The sequence below is a fragment of the Gekko japonicus genome, unplaced genomic scaffold (assembly GCF_001447785.1).
Source record: "Gekko japonicus isolate JY-2015 unplaced genomic scaffold, Gekko_japonicus_V1.1 scaffold899, whole genome shotgun sequence".
Lineage (NCBI taxonomy): Eukaryota > Metazoa > Chordata > Lepidosauria > Squamata > Gekkonidae > Gekko > Gekko japonicus.
The window spans coordinates 348,188-370,669 of NW_015163113.1; the positions used below are offsets into that span (position 1 = coordinate 348,188).

At 44.8% G+C, this 22,482-nt stretch overlaps 1 protein-coding gene across 4 annotated transcripts in view; it reads right to left on the reverse strand.

Annotated features, from left to right (window-relative positions):
* Nucleotides 1-22,482, reverse strand: part of CADPS (Ca++-dependent secretion activator) — a 517,458-nt gene that overhangs the window by 288,976 nt on the left and 206,000 nt on the right. For all 4 annotated transcript variants that reach the window (XM_015406842.1, XM_015406839.1, XM_015406838.1 and 1 more), the window contains exons 5-6: nt 11,003-11,239; nt 5,085-5,206 (exon numbers count right to left, since the gene is read on the reverse strand). In XM_015406842.1, coding sequence (XP_015262328.1) covers nt 5,085-5,206; nt 11,003-11,239 — 359 coding nt within the window. The remainder of the gene's footprint in view (nt 1-5,084; nt 5,207-11,002; nt 11,240-22,482) is intronic.

Consider the following 22,482-nt stretch of genomic DNA (forward strand, 5'->3'; position numbering starts at 1 on the left):
ATGTGCTACCTATATTTATTCTTAGTGCATTCTGGATTAATACTCAGGAGGTAGTAGTGATGCCGAGCAAAGGGCTATTACCTCCCATTTTTAACTACCCTCTCCATTACGAAAATGTTGTTAAAAGACTGTTCTCCTCTGCCCAACTTTTTGACCCATGAGACGTACTGCATTTGGCATGGGTTTGTGTGGGTCATTATTTCTCTTTTATAGTTACAGGTGTGTGTTTGAGTGCAATCCTGAGGCCATTTCTATTTTTGGTGGGGAAACCCCAAACGCAATAAACTGCCACTGTCCTCTAACTGGTACTGTGTTAGTTTGTGACTATTAGAGGACAAACACCCACACAGCTCTGCCTTGCCACCAGTTAAACTTAACAACACAGAGAGCCTAACGATTTGATAATGAACTGTCTTGTTAATCTTTGCTAGTTCACAGGATGTTAGCCACTTGTGAGGTAAATAACTGAGGCTTATTACACCTGCCTGTTGCATGCTATTAACACTCTTGTCCTCTCCCCTGCCCTGGCACTGAATCCATTTTGTGCTCATATATACTGAAAAAGTCCAGTGGTAAACAAAAGCAGAACTTAGTGAAACATACTAAGGGTTAAGTCATTACAGAGAGAGAGAGAGAGAGAGAGAGAGAGAGAGAGAGAGAGAGAGAGACCCTTTCCACATTACCATTCTAAACTGGGTGTTATTCATTGTTGGTCTGATTTCGAGTAAAGCAATACAGAGACAGGGGTTTTATACAGCGAATTTCCTTCCATTAATGAGCCATCTCTGAAGCGCTATTGTCATTTCAAACAGTACCCCTTTCCCCCCTCACACACACCCTTTTCCTTAGCACAATCTTTCTTGAACTTTTATTTAACATTCTGAGTGCTACAACCATGGAGATGCACTGACTCAATGGAGTCAATGCATCCCAATGGTGCTGCTATAGCACTTCAGTGCTATAGTGGTTTAGAGCTATAGCTCTCACCTTAGAATGTTTTTTTTAATTCTGAGAAAGATTGCATGGCAAAAAAGGGTGGGGGGAAAGTGGCATTATAGGAAGCACCATGGACATTTTAAACAGCACACCACAGTGATTCAGAAGTACAACAAAGGGATTGAAAATGGAAAAAAGCAGTTTCCCTCAAAAGCGGCTTAACCACGCTTTGCTAACCCAACGCAAGTGGGTTTGTATGAACAGGAAAATAAATTCTTCTAGCAGCCGGGTACTAAATCAGGTCTGTCTGAAATAACAGACAAAATCCATTAGCAACCAGTTACTAAAATGGAATACAAAGGCAGTTTGAAAAGAGTCACAGAGATTCAGCCAGAAACAGCCACTCTACCATGTGAGGGCAAAATAGACACATCTCTATAAGGGTTTCCAACCTAGATTTCCAGAAATTTTGCTATACAGACCTCAATCTGATCCCTTCTCCCTCTGAGGTTTCCTAGGGCCCAGATCAGTTGTTTCTGGCATCTCCACCTCAGCCAGAGAATGAAAAAGGAATTGGCTAAGAGGAGAAAAATGGGGACAGATGTAGCCCTGTCTGCCATACTTCCAAACAGTCACCTGTTTTCCTATCTAAGTGCAGTGCTAGTCAGAAGTTCCTTTTTACCACATGGCCTGAAGTTCTAGCAGTTGTCTCTTCTGAACAGCAGTGATATAGTGAATGGCCTTCAGAGCAGCTGGTTCAAGCCCTGCATTGCTAGGGTTGTCAGCTGGCAGCCAGCGGGAGATTGGGGGATGGGGTATAGGGGGGGCTGTCACATTGATGGCATGACATAATTTCTGGGTTGGACTCACAAATGGCATCATGCGACTGTAGGATTCAGCAGAATCCTCTGAATCCTAGAGAACGTGACATCACTTCTGGGTTCACCCCAGAAATGAGGTCATTCTGCCAACGTGATGGCATATTTTCTGTTATTTCCCCCTCCACAGACCTACTGAGTGGTGGCAGAGTTGAGTGTGTGTGTGGCAGCAGCAACCCGGGCATAGTCTAACACAGATGGATTACTAATTCCCACATGATGTTTTCCCATATGTGGATAAAGGAGTGGTAGCCACATAAAATGCATCACCACACTGTTCTGGGAAGGAGGAAGGAAACAGTTGTAATCATAGGAGATAAATGAATAGTTTTCTGGTCACAGTTATGAGTACAATAAAGTAGTTTTCATAGAATATCGAAAATATAACAAGTCCTGCTGGAAGATAGCAAAAGTCTACCCAGTCTAGCATTCCATTTTAGTGGCCAAACCAGGAACTATGCAAGCAAGTCTTCCCCCGCTTTTATTCCCTACCTCAGTACTTATGAATCTGGATGTATCATTTATCTGTCATGGCTAATAGCCTATGAATTTGTCTGATCCCCCTTTAAAGTCACATATGTCAGAAGTCAACATTCTGGCTTATTCCACACAAATCTATTATGCTTATATTCCCTTCTACCCTGCCCTGCCTAAGCCTTGGTAAACTCACTTTAGTTGTTATTTGTATTTGTACTTCCAATTTTTGCATTTCTAATTTCAAACATACTGTGGTTTGCTTAAATAGGAGTCAGCACAATTTACTGATAAAAACAAATTGCTAATTATGGTTTGTGAATAAACATGGAGGGGAGGAAACCACAAGCGCAGTACATATGTCACACAAAACCATGGTTAAATCTCACTGTGGTTAGCATACTCATCAAAATGCAGGCAACTTCAATCATTATCTCTATTTATTTACTTAAAACATTTCAATGCCGCCTTTCCACCCAAACAGGGTTCCCAAGGCAGTAAACATCAAGCATTAAATCACTGCAACATTAAAAACATGGCTGCTTTGCAGGGTGGATTCTATGGCATTACACCCTCCCCAAACCTTGCCTTCCCCAGGTTCCACCCCCCCAAAATCTCCAGGTATTTCCCAACCCAGAGCTGGCAACCCTACAGAGAGAGAACAAAAAAAGTCTTCACCCGCTGGCAGAAAGCGACAATAGGAGGAGGCAGATGGAATCTCCCTGAGCAGGGAGCGCCAAGGTTTTGCCACCATGATCAAGAAGGCCCTGTCTCAGGTTGCCACCCATCTAGCATCAGAATTATGGTTAGAGAACATGAAGCTAAGGTATGAAACCATGGCTTGAAATTGGTATATTAATCACAGCTAGTCTTAATGATATTTTGCATGATGTATGAATGCAAACATCCCGGTTGAGTTCTAACTTGTCCTCAGATCCCACCCTCATCGCAACGAAGGCCAGGATACCAGCCCAGTCTCCGCAGAAAAAAACAACAACAAACCAAAGGCGACAGACAAACCTAGCATTTGACAAGGCAAACTGGATTGGAAGGATCCTCTGTGAGATGCATTTGAGTTTCGCAAAAGAACCACAGTTAAAATAAAGTTTCATTTTATATATGAACTTAGCAACAGCAAACAAGAGGAGAGTGGGAGAGATGAGAATGCAGAAGCCTGTAGCACATGCCGTTTCTTGGAGGGTCAGGAATTTTATCTATGAACTGACCTCATATTTTATGGCCGTGAATTTCAGAAATTAATTATGCAGGGTAAGAAGAAATACTTTTTTAACAGAAAGAACACAGAATCAGTGTGAATTTGTGCTAGTCGTGTGTCTGCTGGTTTTCATTTCAGAAAGCAATTTAAGCGTATACTTAATATTGAGTACTTTCGATATGTCTGACTAACTTCAATGAGGGAAGAGAGCATGCTGTAATACTTTGGTGACACACGGCTTAGGAACCTGCTAATTCATGAATGGGAAGATATATTTTCTATTTAAAAGTCAGAGGAGATTAACTGTGCGCTCTTTCTGTCTGTAACAAGGATGGAGAAGGATAAGAGACGGGTCATTTCGTAGAAAAAGAGGTGCAGGAGCTCATTAGCATACTTCATTAGCATAACTTATTTGCATGTGCCACACACCCTGACATCACCAGAAGTGTGTCAGAAGGAAACACCCACCGCTCAGGCTCCACCCCAAAAATCTCCAGGTGTTTCCCAACTCAGAGCTGGCGGGCCTACCTGGAGGAACAATTTGGGAAGCAGGCTTTTCTCATACACTCTTTTCTCATACACTCTTTGCATGCCAGTGAAACTACAGCTGCAACCTTGTGCCTGCTTAATGGGGTTTAGAGATTTAGGCAATATAATGATTAACTGAAGAGAACAAGGGGGTAAAATGGACCGCAGCACTGCAGACTGATTTTTGGAACAGCTCTACTTGGCCAAAAACTCCTTGCAGATGGAAAACATGCACAGCATGGTAGATTCAGGAGGGTAGCTGTGTTGGTCAGAAGCACCTTACTCTGCCTTCGGGTTGTTGGTAGCGGTGGTGGCAAGCACAGGCAGCAGATGCTGCTTCCCACTTTGAGTCCTTGCCCAATTGAGGGCTGCTGGGGGCGGGGCTTGCTGCATGTGCCTCTGCGGATGGGCAGAGAAAGTGGCAGGGGGCACTCTGGAGGGCTTTCTCTACACACCCGCCTCGGTGGACAGGCAGAGAAAGCGGCAGGGGGCGCTCTGGAGGGCTTTCTCTACACACCCACCTCTGCGGACGGGCAGAGAAAGTGGTGGGGGGCGCTCTGGAGAGCTTTCTCTACACACCCGCCTCTGCGGATGGGCAGAGAAAGTGGCAGGGGGCACTCTGGAGGGCTTTCTCTACACACCAGCCTCGGCGGACAGCCAGAGAAAGCGGCAGGGGGCGCTCTGGAGGGCTTTCTCTGCACTCCCGCCTTGGCGGACGGGCAGAGAAAGCGGCAGGGGGCGCTCTGGAGGGCTTTCTCTGCACTCACGCCTTGGCAGACGCACAGAGAAAGTGGCGGGGGGTGCTCCACAGGGCTTTCTCTGCCCCCCCACCTTGGCAGACGGGCAGAGAAAGGCGGGGGTGCTCTGGAGGAAGCCGGGGATGGGGTGGGAGGCCTTCCTGGGGCTGCTGCACCTCTGCGCAGCCGAAGGAACCAAGGATGGGGTAGGAGGCAGGCAACTTCCCTTCCTTCTTCTGCCTCCTCATGGCTTGAGCACTGCTGGAAGCAGGGGATGGGGCTTAGTCATATGAGAACAGTAGAGAAGTGACTTACGTTGGTTTTGATGCCTCAGCCTGATCCGTTTGCAGTTTTTCTCCCCCCTCCACTTCCATTGTGCAGTATACAATGCGGTTAGGTGCTAAGGATTTGAGGCCTTGCACTTCCATAATGACAACCTGATATAAACAAAAAGAAGAAAACAGTGTACTCAGAAACTGTCTTTGGACATTATTTATTTCACATGTTTGCTAGACCAAATTTTTAATAATACCAACAACAATTACGCTAACTGATAAAATCACAGGTTCGGGGTTTGGCCCACAGAGATGCCAGCCTCCAGGTGGGGGATCCCCTGGAATTATAGCTCATCTCCAGACTACAGAGATCAGTTCCCCTGGAGAAAATGGATGCTTGGGAGGATGGAATCTATGGTATTGTTCCTCACTGAAGTCCCTGTCCACCCCCAAATTTCCAGGAATTTCCCAGCCTGGAGCTGCCAATCCTACCTCCCCATCCCCTGCTGGAGGCCCAGGGGGACCTGGCAACCCTAGACTCCTGCAGCAGAACAGTTAGATTTGAGTCCAGTAGCACTTTAGAGAACAATGGACCCCCCAGGGCTGAATAGGGACAAAGGATTCTTATCTCACTAAGTTTCTGCCCCCAAGCATTTCCCCTCTGCTCTGATCAAGCTGATTACAATACACATCGTACCTTGGCATCCTTTACAACTAGGGTTGCCAGCTCTGGGTTGGGAAGCAGCTGGAGATTTTGGGGATGGAGGTCTGAGGAAGGTGGGGTTTAGGGAAGGATGGGACCTTGGTGGCATACAGTGCCACAGGGTCCACCCTTCAAAGCAGCCATTTTCTCAGGGGGAGCTGATCTCTGTCACCTGGAGATCAGTTGTAATCAGTTGTAATCCCAGGAGATCTCCAGCCATCACCTGCAGGTTGGCAACCCTATTTATAACACCCCCTACAGACTCTGACTGGGATAAAAAGACTCAGCTCTCCATTCCTACTCCTATTTGACTCTCAAAAGCTTAAACCCTGAAAATCTCGTCGGTCTCTAAGGTGTTACCTGATTCAAATCTAGCTAATAGAATCACAGGACACCCTCTACTGGGGTAAGGTAAAAAGTCAAGAGTGATACACAGTTCTTCTGAGGAGCCAGAGGTCATTTCGGGGGGGATCGCGGGGGAACGCAGTTCCCTCGGGTGAGGTGCGGGGGGCGGGGCACATGACGAAGCCCCGCCCCCTGCTTCCAGCTGCCCCGCTTCCGGCCCTCATTCAGCCAGGAGGAGGCTGGAGAAGAGGGAGGGTAAGTTGCTTCCTCCCCGCCTCTCCCCACCCCTGCCTTCCTGGGGCCAGGGAGGGCCTTGGCGGGGCTTCCTCGCACTCCCGCCGGCCTTGCAGGTCCACCGCCGGGCCCCTGATGTCAGGGGGTGTGGCATATGCTAATGATTTATGCTAATGAGTTCCCCTAGCTCTTTTTCTACGAAACGACCCCTGGATGGAGCAGTGGCCCAGTCAGAAGAACTGCAGCAGTGAGTGACTTCACTCAGAGGTAAGACTATGCAAGCACATTTCTGCAGTGCTCCTGTAGCATTCTTTCCCTTCCCTTCCACCACCACTGAAATCCCACACAGGTTGCCCAGGCTTTAGAACAAAACCACGTACACAAAAGCAGTGTGGTCCAGCTCACCTGCCTCTGCAGAAAGGCAATAGTTAAAGAAAAGTTCAGCCTTCCTCCCAATACACCTTTCTGGAAGTTTGTCAGCAGTTTGTGTACTCCAGGGTAAGTAATGCCCCCCCCCCCCAGCTTTCACATCTTTGGGCACAAAGGCAAGGGCCATTACCAGAAAAGGTGGCCCACTAGGTTATGCGTGCATGTATGTGTCCAAAAGGCTTTGCATCTGCATGTCTAAACTGACTGGCTTCCAGGGTATTTCAGGGACATGGTTTAGTAGGCTTGCCAAGCTCCAGGTAGCTCCTGGAGACAGGCCCATAGCCAGCAGGAAAAAAAAAGGAAATCTCCACGCTATTACAGTTACCTCCAAACGATCCAGACCAGTTCCCCTGGAGAAAAAAAGCTGCTTTGAAAGGTGGACTCTGTGGCATTATACCATGCTGAGATTCCTCCTCTCCCCAAACTCTGCTGTCCTCAGGCTCCATCCCTCAAATCTCCAAGTATCTCCCAACCCAGAGGTGGCAACCCTATGGGGAAGCTTTACTACATGGGACACCTTATGTTGAGGCAGAGCATTCCCAGCCAGTGCCTCAAAGCTTGGAAATGGCCACTCTTCAGGCAGCTCAACTAGCTTCCCTTCCTGTTGGTGTTCTGCAGACAAGAAGCTTCTTCTTTCATTTGATCTTTGGTAACTTGTATTCCCCCCCCCCATGTGTCTTCTGGTCACATGGCACACACATGAAACTGCCCTTGATCCATCAAAGTCAGTATTGTCCACTCAGATTAGCAGCGGCTCTCCAGGATCTCAGGCAGAGCTCTTTCACATCACCTACTGCCAGATCTTTCAACTGGAGATACTGGGAATCAAACCTGGGACTTTCGGCATGCCAAGCAGATGCTCTACCACTGAGCCACAGCCCCTGCTATTTTAATTTGCACAGCCGCTTTAAAGATCTCTGTTTTCTGTTTAGGCGATTATTTATGTTTTTAAATACTTATATTCTATGGCATTTTATGAGGTTTATATGCTGTTTTGACATTTTATGGAGGAAGGTTATAAATGTGGTAGATAAACACATAACAAAAATATATATTTTTTATTTCCAGTAACTAATAAATTAACAGACGTTGGCTTCTGTGTTTTCACATATGTTTCTGTGTTCAGATTTGTAGCAAATAGCATGAAAGGGTAGGAGGGGAGTTGGATGGCTTGGCAGAAATGACTCCGTCTTTGAATTTGCACTCACCTATGTTTTATACAGCAGAGAAGGGAAAGTTATTATTCAATCAAAATTAAATATACATCTGAACATTAAAATTATGTGTGAATATAAACTGTACATCTCAAACACTTATGTTCCCTGTAATTTTCTCATATTTTTAATAATATCCACCAGTTAGAAATCAAGACTCACAGAGGGATTTAGGTGACATCTCTAATTAGCAATAATCAAATGCAAAGTACACAAAGCAAGATGATTTAGTAATTCAGCATCAAAAAAGAAAGTCCCTGTGAAACAACTCTAATGAATATTCCATCACCCTCCACAGAAGTCCTATTTTTGACCTAACCAAATCAACATTCTTTTGCAATATGTGAATTAAAACTTTCTTATTCACTGGAAAAATATGTAAGAAATATTTTTATAAAGAGACAGATCTATCGCCCTTGTCAAGTTACACGTGTCTCAAGTTATATAAAACCTGAGTGAGACTGCAATGAATGTAGCAAGGTTATTTCTATTTCTATCATCATCATCATCATCATCATCATCATCATCATCATCATCATCATCATCATTATTATCATTATTTATTATTATTATTATTATTATTATTATTATTATTATTATTATTATTAGGTGACATCATTCCAAATATATACTTATAATTTCTGGCTGCTGCTACTTTTATTTATAGTATACCTCTTAGGGGTGACAGGTCCCCCCTGACCATTGGCAGGAAATCAGGCTTGCCTTTCCCCCCAATGAGGACCCAAAGTTGCTTACACTGTTCTCCTCTCCTCCATTTTATCCTCAGAACAACCCTGTTAGGTATTGTCAGGCTGACTGTTTATGATAGGGTTGCCAACTGCATCTTGGGAGATCCCTGGAGGGTTTTTTTTGGGGGGGGGGTGCCTGGGGAAGGTGGAAACATTGTTGAGATGTGGTACTATAGAGCCTACCCTCTGAACCTGACATTTTCTCCAGGGCAAATTATGTCCATAGTCTGGAGACCAGTTATGATTCTGGGAGAACTCCAGGCCCTACCTGGATGTTGGTAACCCTAGTGTATGACTGGCCCAGTGACAGAGTGAGGATTGTCTGAGTCTCCCAAATCCTAGTCTAACACTCTAATCATACTAACCATATCTTTACTGTCTGAAGGAGAAGTGGTTATGAGAGTGGTCTGAGAGAAGTAGTCACTTCCTTTACTACAGGTGATGTTAGTGGAGGGGAGAAACTACATTAGCCAGTTCACTCACATAATTGCTTCCTTTCACCTATTATTAGAGTGTACTGGGAAGTAACCATATCTTGATAGTTCCTGCTTCTTTCAGGTAAAGTATAAATTAGGTGTATATTTCAATAAAATTACCTTTGGCTTAACCCAGGGTATAAGGATAACAACAGCAGCAGTGCCTTCCTCCACAATGTCAGATTCAGTGTACCCCAATGTCCTGATATCACTGCAGTGGACTTTTGCTCACCCCTGCTCCACATCACTAGCTGCTGCTTGTGAGGACAGAAGGACACACATTGCCTTGACATCTGGACAAATTGTATGTTGAGTGTGTGGAATTCAGTGTCAGACGATGTGAGAATGTCCACTAGTTTTAGTTGCTTTTAAAAGCAGAATATGCAAGTTCATGGAGGACAGGTCCATCAAAGTCTGCTAACTACAATGACTCCATACTCAGCAACACAGTGAATACCTGTTGCTGGGGGGCAACAAAAAGGGAAGGCTTTGGTCTCTGTGCCCTGCTTGTAAGTCTTCTGAGGGCATCTAGTTGGAGAATGTGTGGAGCAGGATGCTGAAGTAGATGAATCACTGGATCTGTTCAGCATGTTTTTATAAATATGACACAGGGTTGCCACTTCAGTATCATCCTGGTGTTATTTGCAGTATGTAGTTTTGATCGTGCCTTGACCTTGATGGTCCCGTCTAGCCCATTTTCATCATATCTTGGACACTAAGCAGGGTCAGTCCTCATAAGTATTTGGATGGGAGACCATGAAGGAAGTCCAGGGCTGTTATATGCCCAGGCAGGCATTAGCAAACCACCTCTGTTTGTCTTTTGCCTTGAAAACCCTACAGGGTCATCATAAATTGGCTGTGACAATGGCCCTTTCCACCACCAGTTCTGATCCATTTCCATATGGATAATCAGTTTCTTTAAATGATCAGAAGATTTATCCAAATGAAGGAAAACAGAATAGTTATAGACTTTTGATTCTATTCTACGTCCTCTTGCATAATATGTTTAATATATAGACAAAGCATTTGGTATCTCAAATGTACAGAGGCAGGTGGAATTCAGAATTCCTCAGAAGGGCAAAGAGACCTAGGTATGTTCGACGATAATAAGGACTGAAGTATCGCTGAAGGCACAGAAGACAATATGTGGGAGTTCAGTGATCAGATCTCCAAATATAAATTTAAGGTTAAAAAGTTGCTATAGGGGCTCCAGTTTGGATTGAAATCATGGTGCAGGGGAAGAGGGACTCAGCCCTTTCCTCTGCAGCTCATTTTCCATTACAAATCAGCTCCCCTGTACTGCTCTTATCTCAAGAAGCAAAAATGCAAGTATGCTATGGTTAGCTGTCTGTTTTATTTATCAGAGCTAATAGCAGCCGGGGGGTGGAGGCAGTAAATTGTTTCTGGAAAAATGTTGTAGGTGCAAGAAATTTTAACCTAAAAAACACATTAGGAGGTCTGTTCATTAATCTTCCTCTATTTTCTAGTTGTAGCCAATAGTTTTATTACATTACATTACATTAAGTACATTAAAGGAATATTTGTTTCCTGGAAGAGCAAACTTTTCACTCTTAGGGAGTAATCCAAAGCAGGTCTATTCAGAAGTAAGTTCCCTTTTATTCAATGGATTTTGCTTCACAAGAAAGTGTTCTCAGGATTGCAGCCTTAGCTACATGTTTTCTGTTTTGATTATTTCGGTCCACAAAGATTTTACTTTAAGCTCTGATTAATGAAAAATTATTGATTGTTGAATTTTGTTTGTTTTAAATCACAAAGGTATTGCATATTGGAGAAGTTATAAGTCTTACCTCCAAGGAAAAAGATAGTACGACATCTGATTTTGAGAGCTGGTTTTCGTTTTCTTCTCCCATGTCAATGATTGAGGTGTTGTGACTGCGTTTCAGCTTTTGCAACTTGAACTCAGAGCCACCTTTGGACACTGGCATGCTCTCCAAGTTAGCCATCAGCAAATTGACAGAGGACTTCAGTTCTTCAATGTACATGTTTTCCATTTCTTTGGATACAAATTTAGGAAATTTGCGTTCCTGTAATTGGAAGATAATACATCATCATCATCATCATCATCATCATCATCATCATCATCATCATCATCATCATCACCACCATCATCATCACCATCACCATCACCATCACCATCATCATCTTATACCCCACCCTTTTCCACAAGTGGGCTCAGGGTGGCTTACGACATAAGATTCATAAAACAATAAAACCCATAATTTTATTTATTTATTTAACAGATGGCACAATAATCGATAACAGAAAGGACCCATGCCTCATGTCAGATGAATAAGAAGCTCCAGTGCCCAAGTAATGTTATCAAAAGCAGCAGGGCACTGGGAAGGGGCCATGAACAGTGAAGGCCAGAATGGTTGAGCATCTGCCTCCTCAACCAAAAGCCTGGTGGAACAGCTCCACTTTACAAGCCCTGACGAACTGTGCTAGGTCCCGCAGGTGGGAGCATGTTCCACCAGGTTGGGGCAAGGGCCGAAAAAGCCCTTGCCCTGGTTGAAGCTCAGTGGATATCCCTTGGGCTGGGGATCACCAGGAGATGCTGATTGCAAGAGCGTAAAGCTCTCATATGGCATGTGTACATGTATACAATTACATTTTACAGAAATGTAAAAGCAGCTTACAAAAATTATCGAATGTATAATATAATGGAAGCAGCAGTAGTGGGAGAAAGTCTTTTAAAATACTAATGTTTTCATGTGGCCAAGGACAAAATGTATGATGGAAGCACACATATGGAAGAAGGAGACAGCGAAATACTGAGGTTAGCAGAGTGGAATATATCATTTCACACTGTACCAAAAAACCCCCAACCCTACAGAAAACTCCTATATCATTCTATTTGTTTACTTAAAATCAGGGCTATTTTGGGCAGGAACGCACAGGAACGGAGTTCCGGCTGGCCACGCCCACTACAGCCAAAACCTCTGTGTGCATGGCTACAGAGGGAAGGCCTGAAGAGTGACCCCCCCTCAACTCCGAGGCCTCCCGTGCCTTTCCCGGCCTGTCCAAGGGCTGGCTTGTCCGGGTGCCCTGCAGCTGCGGGGCGCCCGGGCAAGCCAAGGGAAGGCATGGGGGTGTGGCCTAATAGGCTAATGAGCCATGCTGTCAGGGGTGTGACCTAATATGCTAATGTTGGGTGTGGCCCAGGGCTATTTTTGGGCAGGAACGCAGAGGAACGGAGTTCCGGCTGGCTCCCGAGTTGGCCACGCCCAGCAGGAACTCATTAGCATAATAGGCCACACCCAACAGCAGAAACTCATTAGGACTGGCTACATTAGGGGTGTGTGGCCTAACATGCAAAGGAGTTCCTGCTACAAAAAAAAAGCCCTGGGTTTTGACAACAATAAAGCCCTGGGTTTTGACAACAAACAAGGTAAACAGAATAACAAGCAAAAGGTGGGTGTGGCTGGACAAGCACACTTCTGGTAACATGGGGGTGCGTCCTAATGTGCTAATGAGCTGTGCTGTCAGGGATGTGGCCTAATAGGCTAATGAGTTTCTGCTGTTGGGTGTGGCCTATTATGCTAATGAGTTCCTGCTGGGCTTTTTCTACAAAAAAGCCCTGCTTAAAATATATATCCACCTTTTCCCCAACCATCTCAGGACCCAAGCCAGGTGTCATGATCTGTGCAGGACTGGGAGCAAGGCCTAGTGCGGCCTGGTCCCAGGAGACACCAGTGTGGGAGTGGAAAGTAGACAGCCTACAATCCCCATAATGCTTAGATAGGGTTATAGCCAATCAGTTTCTAGAGATTCTGTGAGGAGATTCTGACTTAAGCTGTTAACTGTGAAAAATGGTGTTCTTTCATTTCTCATCTGCGGTAGGGATGGTTTTCCCTTGTATGGTTGTGGCCCCGCCCCCAGCGTGCCCGGCGTCATAACGTCACTTCCTGGTGACGTGCATGCGGCGCGCGCTCTGTGTGTGCGTGCGTGCTCCGGGAGCTGCCCGGGAATCCCCCGAGGAAGAGGTAAGTGACACTTGGCAACCCTAATCTGCGGTTTGCTCTCACAGAGGGAACAGGCTGGTCTGGTGAGATAAAAAGATCCCTCACTGGGGACAGAGTGAGAACAGGTAGCATAGCCTGGCAGGCTGTAGGCCTTGAGGACGCCGGCCGGGAGCCCCCCGCTCCGGCAAAAAGTGAGTTGGCAACCCTAGTGGGGAAATGTTGAATATGATTATGTCTCATCACACATTTATCACATTTAGTTTACTAGGTATTACAGGGGAGGCATATAGAAGAGAAGAAGAAGAAGAGATTGGATTTATACCCTGCCCTTCACTACCCAAGGGAGTCTCAGCGCAGCTTACAATCCCCTTTCCCTTCCCCTCCCCACAATAGACTCCCTGTGAGGTAGGTGGGGCTGAGAGAGCTCTGACAGAAACTGTTCTTTTTCAAGAACAGCTGTGCCAGAACTATGGCTTGCCCAAGGTCATCCAGCAGGTGCAAGTGGAGGAGTGGGGAATCAAACCTGGTTCTCCCATATTAGAGTCCATGCACTTAACCACTACACCAAACTGGCTCTAGGGGAACATATGTCAACAGTACCCCCAAATGTCCACTTAGACCCTGAGAGAAGATAGGATTTAAAGGTGGGTGAAGTGAGAAAGTGCTGTGCTATTTGCTGTTGCATGATTAGCCGCTAAGAGATGTTACCTATCCCAGGCACCGTGCCCAATGCACCTGTGGTCATAGAAGCAGAATTTCCAGACTTCACTGTACTAGATATATTAGTATCCATTATGGAAAAAAGCTGAACAAGATGTTATTGTTAGCCTGGTTGCCAACATAACAATAGTTACTTATCTAGACATCAAAATGCCCAGTGGGAAAAGCTTGCAGAATGACATGATTGCTAGTTAATCACAGGCACTTTCTTTCTGTTAATGCTAAAAGGTGGTGTTCTATGGGAAAATGAGATCTCTATCAAAGGACACATCTGTGGCATATGCTATGCGATATTTACGAAAGTAGGCAGAGGATATTCTTTGGAAGATCTTCTCTGCTGAACAAAAAGAGTGAATGCCAGAGATTTGCTAGTAAGCACACTGAAAGAAAGAGAGCAAATACCTTATCCATGTCCATTTCACACATCTGAAAGTCAATCAGTTCACACATCTGAAAGTCAATCAATTCATGTTTACCTTTCCAGCTGATAAATCACTGATCATTTTGCACACTGACTGCTGGCATCCAATAACAACATAAGGAGTATCCTCCTGGATGAGACTATTGATCCAGCTAGTCCAGCATCTTCTTTCACACAGTGATCAACCAGTTGCCCTAGAAGGCCAACAAACAGGGCATAGATGCAAAGGCTTTTCCCTGACATTTCATCCTAGCACTGGCAGCCAGAGTGTTGGTGTTGTTGTTCAGTCGCACAGTCGAGTCCAACTCTTCATGACCCCATGGACCACATCACACCAGGCCCTCCTGTCTTCCATCGTGCTCCAGAGTTTGTTTAATTTCATGTTCATCACATTGATAACACTGTCTACCCATCTCATCCTTTGTCGTCCCCTTCTTCTTTGACCTTCAATTTTTCCCAGCATCAGGGTCTTCTCCAGTGAGTGTTCCCTTCTCATTTGGTGGCCTCTGAATGTGGAGGTCGCCTTTAGTCACTATGGCTATGAGTCACTGATAGACCTGTCCATGAGGTTCAGACCATCTGGGATTCTTTGCCCTGGCATTCCTTTGCCTTTCAAGGCTGTTACTGTGGGTCCCAGTAATTGCAAGTGCAGCAAACAAACATCAATCTCAGAATGCACTCTAAAGATTACACTATGCAGGTGATTTTGAGAAATGTCTTCCAACTTAGTTGACATTTCTTAACAGTAGAAAAAGGAGTTCATAAAAAGACACCTGGGAGAAGAAAATCAAGCCATGTTTCTGCCAGGAGGATTTTAATTAAGTTAAAGGAATAGACTTTGCCAGCATTTGTTCCAGATCACATTACAGGACTGTCAAAGGTTTTTGTACTAAAAATGATATTTTCTCAAAGAATCTTCTGTAGAAGACAAATTAGCAGGCAGCCTCTCCTTCAAGCTTTAGAAACAATTTCTCTCTGTTAATTTAACCACATAATAAGGCTCATCATTTAAGCAAACCTGAGAGACAGTGACTTGTTCTAGGCCAACCTCTTAGCTAGCTATACAAAGACCCAGTATGGTGTGGTGGTTAGAACTCCAGGCTGGAGACATGGTGGTTTAAAGAGTGAATTCTTCAATGAAGCAAACTGGTGAGCTACTGAGCAGGGAGAAAGATTTGAACCTGGGGCTATCACTTCCAAACCTCACACCAGTTAACACATTACCTTATCATTACCTTATCACCACATTAAGCAGCATTAAAAAGGTAAAGGTAAAGGTTTCCCTTGCCCACCCAGCGGTTCGAAAGCCGATGTAAAAACTCAGGCGAGTAGATTAATGGGTACCCACCCTTAGAAGGGTGGGGGGCACCCTCCTCCTCGGCGAGGTGTGTGGATGGCAACAATGGCGGCGGCGGCGGCGTTGCGGCGATGGAGACGATGACGGTGGCTGTATACCAGCGGCAGAGGCAAGAAAGGAGCACGGCGACGCGGCGGCGGCAAGCAGAGAGCAGCAGGCCCGGAAGGAGTGACTCCTGGCGGCCAGCAGCAGAAACAACGAGAGGCTGCCGTGCAGCAGGAGGCGCACAGTGACATCACCCAGATACGCGACGACACCTGCCTCCACCTGGGTGCCCCTCCCCAGAACAATGTGGCCCCAGTTAGGGTTAATAGGTGATTAGCACCCCCTCTGTAAACCGCCCAGAGACCCCTACGGGGGTTACGGCGGTATATCAAGCTGAATTAATAAATAAATAAATAAATAAAGCTAGTCGAGGGGGCGGTCCTCATCTCTGTTTCCAAGCAGAAGAGCCAGCGCTGTCTGAAGATGTTTCCATGGTCATGTGGACAGCATGACTAAATGCTGAGGTGCACAAAATGCTGTTACCTTCCCACCAAAGTGGTACCTATTTATCTACTTGCAATTTCTTGCTATTGAACTGCTAGGTTGGAAGGAACTGGGACCAGAGACTGGAGCTCACTCCATCATGTGGCACCCGGGTCTCGAACTGCCAAACTACAGACCTTCTTGTCTGCAGCTCAGCAGCTTAACCTCTGAGCCACCGTAACACCCTTCTAAACCCACTGAAGTCAATACACCACAGCTGTCTCAAACAAACAATCCTTCAGTAGGGAAATTTCCTCTCCACATATTATCTTCCCATGTTCCCTCAGAGCACCTTCTACAAAATTCTATATTTTCCCCTTCTCTCCCCCCCCCCATTTCAAATTGTAGTCTGTGGTGCCTCTTGGTTATCTATTGGCCCAGGTAAGAAGACCACCTCCAAAATCCTTGCTGTACCTGTATCTGCCAACAGGAACTCCCATTTCCCAGAACTTTCAGCTGACACACCCTGTTGGGGGAGAGGAAGAAGGAGGAAGCAGAGATATTCTTCTAATCTTCCAGAGCAGGTGGCACTGCAGGCCAGCTATCCCACTTCAGGTGTCCTATTTAGCCTCATAGCTGCCAAGCACCAGCAACAGGTAAACTGGAGAAGGGCGAGGCAGAGGCAGTTCTTCTCTTGGCTTGGATGCACAGAGGAGAATGCATTTCAGCAGTATCTCTAATGGCAGTTCTATTAGGGAGACTTGGGCAGTAGTTTCCATATACTGTAAGGTTTATCTGGGGCTAGGGGCCTGTGCCTCCCCAAAATCCTTATGTGAAATGCTGGGGAGCCCTAAAGCCTTGGCAGCTTCCCTCTCTCAAGAATATTCTGGCATTCTCCTTGTTCCTCATCACATGGCTGCACTACTTCGTCAGTCCCACTTTGAAAGAACAGTGGAAGTGAAGGAAGAAGCATGCTGCCCATTTGCTTTTAACAAAATGATTACTAACCAGTGAGGGCTGGCATGGCACAGTGGGTAGCGTGTCGACTAGTACCTGGGACAACCGAGTTCAGATCCCTCTCTCAACCAAGGAAGCCTGCCAAGTGCCCTCGGGCCCATCATAATCTCTCTGCTCAAAATACCCCCACAAGGTTGCTGTTGTAAGTGGAGAAGAGGGGGAACAATGTGGAAAACCACTTTGTTTTCAGGGAGAAAAGTGGGATATAAATAAAAACTAAAATAAGCGTAATAGCCGATTACATTCTAGAATCACACAAAATGAGGCTTCACATTACATTGATCTGAAGGGTTCCTGTGATGACAGCATCACCAAGATAGGTGGCCAGATTTTTTCAGATTTTTTTTCAGAGTGACAAAATTTTATATTTATTTGTAAAGAATAATTCATGTGAAGCTCCCCCCCCATGGCTCTCTATTTGAATCTCTATTGTGTGACTATTCATTTAAAAATTTTATATTATAGATAGATACTTTGACGATTTTGATTCTGTTCTCTGATCTTGGATTGTAATAAACTTGACTTGACTAGATAGATAACTGCTTTTTAATTACTGTTAACTGATTCCATGTCCTTTAATATGATCTACTACTAGAGCTATTTAGTTTAATTGTGATTCTATTTTATTGCTGTTTTGGATTTTATGAGTTTTTGCAAGCTGGCCTGAAGAACAAATTTAGCTGAAGAGTGGGACAACAACTTTCTAAATAACTCAAATTAAAATATGGTAACCAGGAAAAAATAAACAAGCATACACTTAATTTATTCTCAAATGGGTATAGAGTACTTTGTTTACAACGTTCTGGGTTTATGTACCATCTTAACAAAACAAAAGCCAATATTGAGGGGGGAAAGGGGGGAAATGTAAATTAGATTCTGTTCCACTTATAATTTTTGTAGGTGTCTATTGTGGTCTGTCTTTGTCCATTTAATTGAAGTAGGTTTTACTTTCTGGGGATTCTTGTCCATTGTAACAATGGTTATGAGTACAGAGGGGAAAGAAAGGATGTTCTTAAAAAATATGATGCTTAATCCTGAAAACAACAATTAATAACATGAGACTTGTTTTGGCATCTCATGACTGTTTTGCTAAAAAATCTTCTTGAGAAATCACCTTATTCTTACAGTCTTCAAAGAAGCCTATCAAATGCTGGTACATAAACACTGAACTTGGCATTTATCCTTCAGGGATTTGTGGTTTACTCTGGACAGACTCCTTGTATACCTGTGTTTCTCTAAAGAGAACTAGAAGGGGCAGGAATTGGATATGTATTCTGCTGTATGCCCTGTCAAAAGCAGTAAGGATATGCTTGGCCTTGTCAAGAAAACACCATATCATATTTGTTCTCACAGGTGGGAAAGCTTGGGAAGAGATTCCAATTCTTTCCCCCCAGAAGAATAACAGATAATGTGGCACAACACCTAACAGGCATCTTCTATGGTATCTTAAGAAGGAGAAGAGATTGGATTTATACCTGGCCCTTCACTACCCGAAGGAGTCTCTGAGTGGCTTACAATCCCTTTCACTTCCCCTCCTGACAGCAGGCACCCTGTGAGGTAGGTGGGGCTGAGAGAGCTCTCTCAGGAATCTGCCCTTGAGAGAACAGCTCTGAAAGAACTTATGACTGTTTTGCTAAAACAGGGAGCAGGGAGGGATGGTGTCTACTTTGGCCAGATACTTCTACCACCACTGATGCTGGGAAGGAGAGAAACAAGGGTGGGTGTGCATGGGATGGAACTCACAGAATTTTGAAAGAAGGAGACTAATACCATTACTATGGCCTTCAAAGTACAATATCTGCAAAAAGGACAGACATCCAAAAGAGAACCCGGTAACAGTAACAGTGGCAGAGGAGAAGAGCTGTGTTTGGATGAAGACAGGTAGTTGGATGGGTCTAGAGATGTAAATATCATGGAAGGTGTTGGCTTTCAGGGCGTTAAACCAGCAATTCCAAATGAAATAAGGAAGGGAAGACAGAGATAGTGAGGAAGTGGCTTAATGAGAATAAGAGTCAGAAAAAGTAAGTGGGTGAATGGTCTAATGCTGGAAAGACAGACTCAAAGGTTGATGAAAAGGGAAGGAAGGCAGACAGACTGAAAGGTGAAAAAAATGTATACACAGAAGTGCAGTAGGGTTGCCAGTCCCCAGGTCCTGATGGGGGCTGCCCCACTTTTTGAGGCTTCAGACTCTTCAACAAGGAATTATAAGAATGTCAGTTTTTACCAGGTACTGTAATTCCCTTCCTAAAGGATATACAGGTATGTTTAGACATGTATAGGAGCTGCGGTGGCTCAAGTGGTTAAGACGCTGAACTGCAGGCTGTGGAAGGTCGGTAGTTCGAGACCCGGGTGTGCCGCAAGATGGAGTGAGCTCCCATCTCTAGTTCCAGCTCCTGCCAACCTAGCAGTTCGAAAGCAAGAAATTGCAAGTAGATAAATAGGTACCACTTCGGTGGGAAGGTAACAGTGTTCCGTGCGCCTTGGTGTTTAGTCATGCCGGCCACATGACCACGGAAACGTCTTCGGACAGCGCTGGCTCTTTGGCTTGGAAATGGAGATGAGCACCGCAACCCTAGAGTCGGACTCGACTGGCTTTCGAGCAAGGGAACCTTTACCTTTACTTTAGACATGTATATTTGTATCCCACTGTTCTTCCACTGAACTCAGGTTGGTATACATGAGTCTATTGCTCTTTACTCTCCCAACAAGCCTGTGAGGCATATGAGTCTAAGAGTTTCTAACTGGCCCAAAGTCACCTAGTGAACTCAAATGAATATTCTTTGTCCAAGTCCAATTTGGGACAAATAGATTTGTAGAAGCCTGACATGATAAATATATGCTGACCCGGCATCCTTTGACTTTAATGTGATGGATATCTGTTGACTTTTGGATGTGGTATTTCTCACCTTGTGAAGAACACAATGACTTTTGAGGGTTCCCCCCCCCCCCCCATTATCTTTTGGCTGATCAGAGTGCCAGTCTTTCATGATGACTATAACAAGTTTTGCTTTTCTAAGAACCAAGGACAACACCATGGAATTTAAGATAAAGTAGCTGAAGAAAAATCCCAATATTTTGAGCAGAGACAGACACAGAGAAGGCTAGCATGGGTTAAAGAGGAGAGATTTGGGCTAATGCTGTGTATATGTGCTCATACTTTTCTAAACAGATTTTAATTTATTTTAACATTTATATCCTGTTTTTCTCAAAAAGGTTTCACAGATGTTCCTCCTCTTATTCCTTCCCTCCTTTCTGATCTAAGACCCTGAACTTTATTGTTGGAACAAACATTCAAAATGGAACAGTTCTCCTTCTGCTTGTGAGGTTTAAGCAGATACAGACAAGATATCTGAGTTTCTTTTGTCTTGGACCTGGCAGTCTTCATTCCTTCAAAAGGGCTATATGTGACACTGGGCAATACTGTGGTATCAGCCAAGCTGATGATGGAGCCAATTACATCACAGGGGGAGGATCAAAGAAAATGCTCTGCCTAGTCCAATCCATACAACAAATCAAAATATGGGTGAGGGCAAACAAGTAACTAAAAGTGAAGTGAACCTTTCTTTTAGAAGTAATACTATCTCTCTCTATCCCCCTCCACTCTAAAACAGGGTTCCCCAACATGGTGCCTATGAGTGTCATGGTGCTCACCTGTACTTCTGGCACCCACTAAGCTTTCCAGAATGTAGGTATGGTCATTTTAAGGCAGGGCTTGTTATCAGTTGCCCTAATTCAAATGAAAGGGTTTTCTCAGACTGCAATAGCAGCTGCAGCCACTGGAAGTAACCAAGAGAAATGGTAAGCACCCGGACTTGCGGTTTCACTCCCGCTTCAGGCTTTCTTTCTTTCTTTCTTTCTTTCTTTCTTTCTTTCTTTCTTTCTTTCTTTCTTTCTTTCTTTCTTTCTTTCTTTCTTTCTTTCTTTCCATTCCTCCTCCTTTCTCCCTCCCCGGGCTTTCCTTTGTCTCTCTTTATTAATCTTCTGCAATTCTTTTGCAAAACAAGAAGGAAAGTATTGTGTTGGGCTCTGCCTCCTGAAGTAGCCATTTCTGGTTTGGCTCCGCCTCCTGCAGAAGCCATTTCGGGTGGCGCTCCCTACCCCCTTTCAAAATTCCGAAGATGCCCACGGGCTCAGAAAGGTTGGGGCCCCCTGCCCTACTGCCACTGGACACAAAGTCCTTTTTTTCATTCCTGAAAGTACTAATTCTGCTTGGCATCAGCAAGAGCTGGACTTTGCTCAGGGCAAGGGCTGGTGGGGACACACAATGACAGGATAACTCAGCTCATTAGCTATCATGTGCATCCTGCAGCTGAGAGAGAGGAGTCATCCTCTGCCAATACCGCAGGATGAGTGCAGTGTCACTCAGTGACCCTTGTGCCAAATGCCAGGTGACCCATTGACCCCCATGTCCAGTTTTCGCCCCACTAACTTTCTAAATACAGAATTCCAAATATAAATTGGGAGCTATAGATTCCTCCCCCCCCTCAAACACATTATCATGGGGTTTTATATAAAGCCCAACAATCTCCCACCAACAATACAATGGCTCTTTGGCTAGAGAATCTGCAAACAAAATTGGATCAGCTTATCCTATGCGTTGTACCTCCATTAAAACGTTATACTAGAGGGTGGTTATGCTATGTAATGTCATTTTCAAGGCTAAGTAATTAATTATAGTATAGCAGTGGGTGTAGTATAGCCAGGAGATCTGAAGATTGTCTGGCCGCCTGAAACGCTAGCTCTTTTTGTGGCAAGCTAGGTTTATTTTGGGTGGCTGAGAGAACTGTGACTGGCCCAAGGTCACCCAGCTGGCTTCAAGTGGAGGAGCAGGGAATAGAACCGGCTTCCCCAGATTAGAGTCCACTGCTCTTAATCACGACACCAAACTGGCTTGCTTTGAACTGATGCCCACTGGTGGGCTTCTTACATTGCACTGGTGCATGGCAGCTGCTTCCCATGGCTCTATGGTAATTTAATCTCCACATGCTGCAGAATGAGAAGGTAATGAGATCAAAGAGTGCTGAGATGGCAAAACAGACTGTACCAATCCACAATGCAGGTGAAGGAGGATGTTTTTCAACATCACCATACATTAATAATTCTCATTTATTCTACCACCTCTTTCTGCTGCATGCAGACCTCAGACCTGATAAGCGCCAGGCCAAGTGCATGGTACTGCAGTATGAACTACTCCTTCATAACCTATGGTTTCATATGTTATTTTGAAGGCATAGGAAGTTGCTTCCATTGCGCTATAGAGGATTCCGCATCACCACTGTAATATATGAAGAAATCTCTTTGATAAGCCAGTGTTGGCCCTGG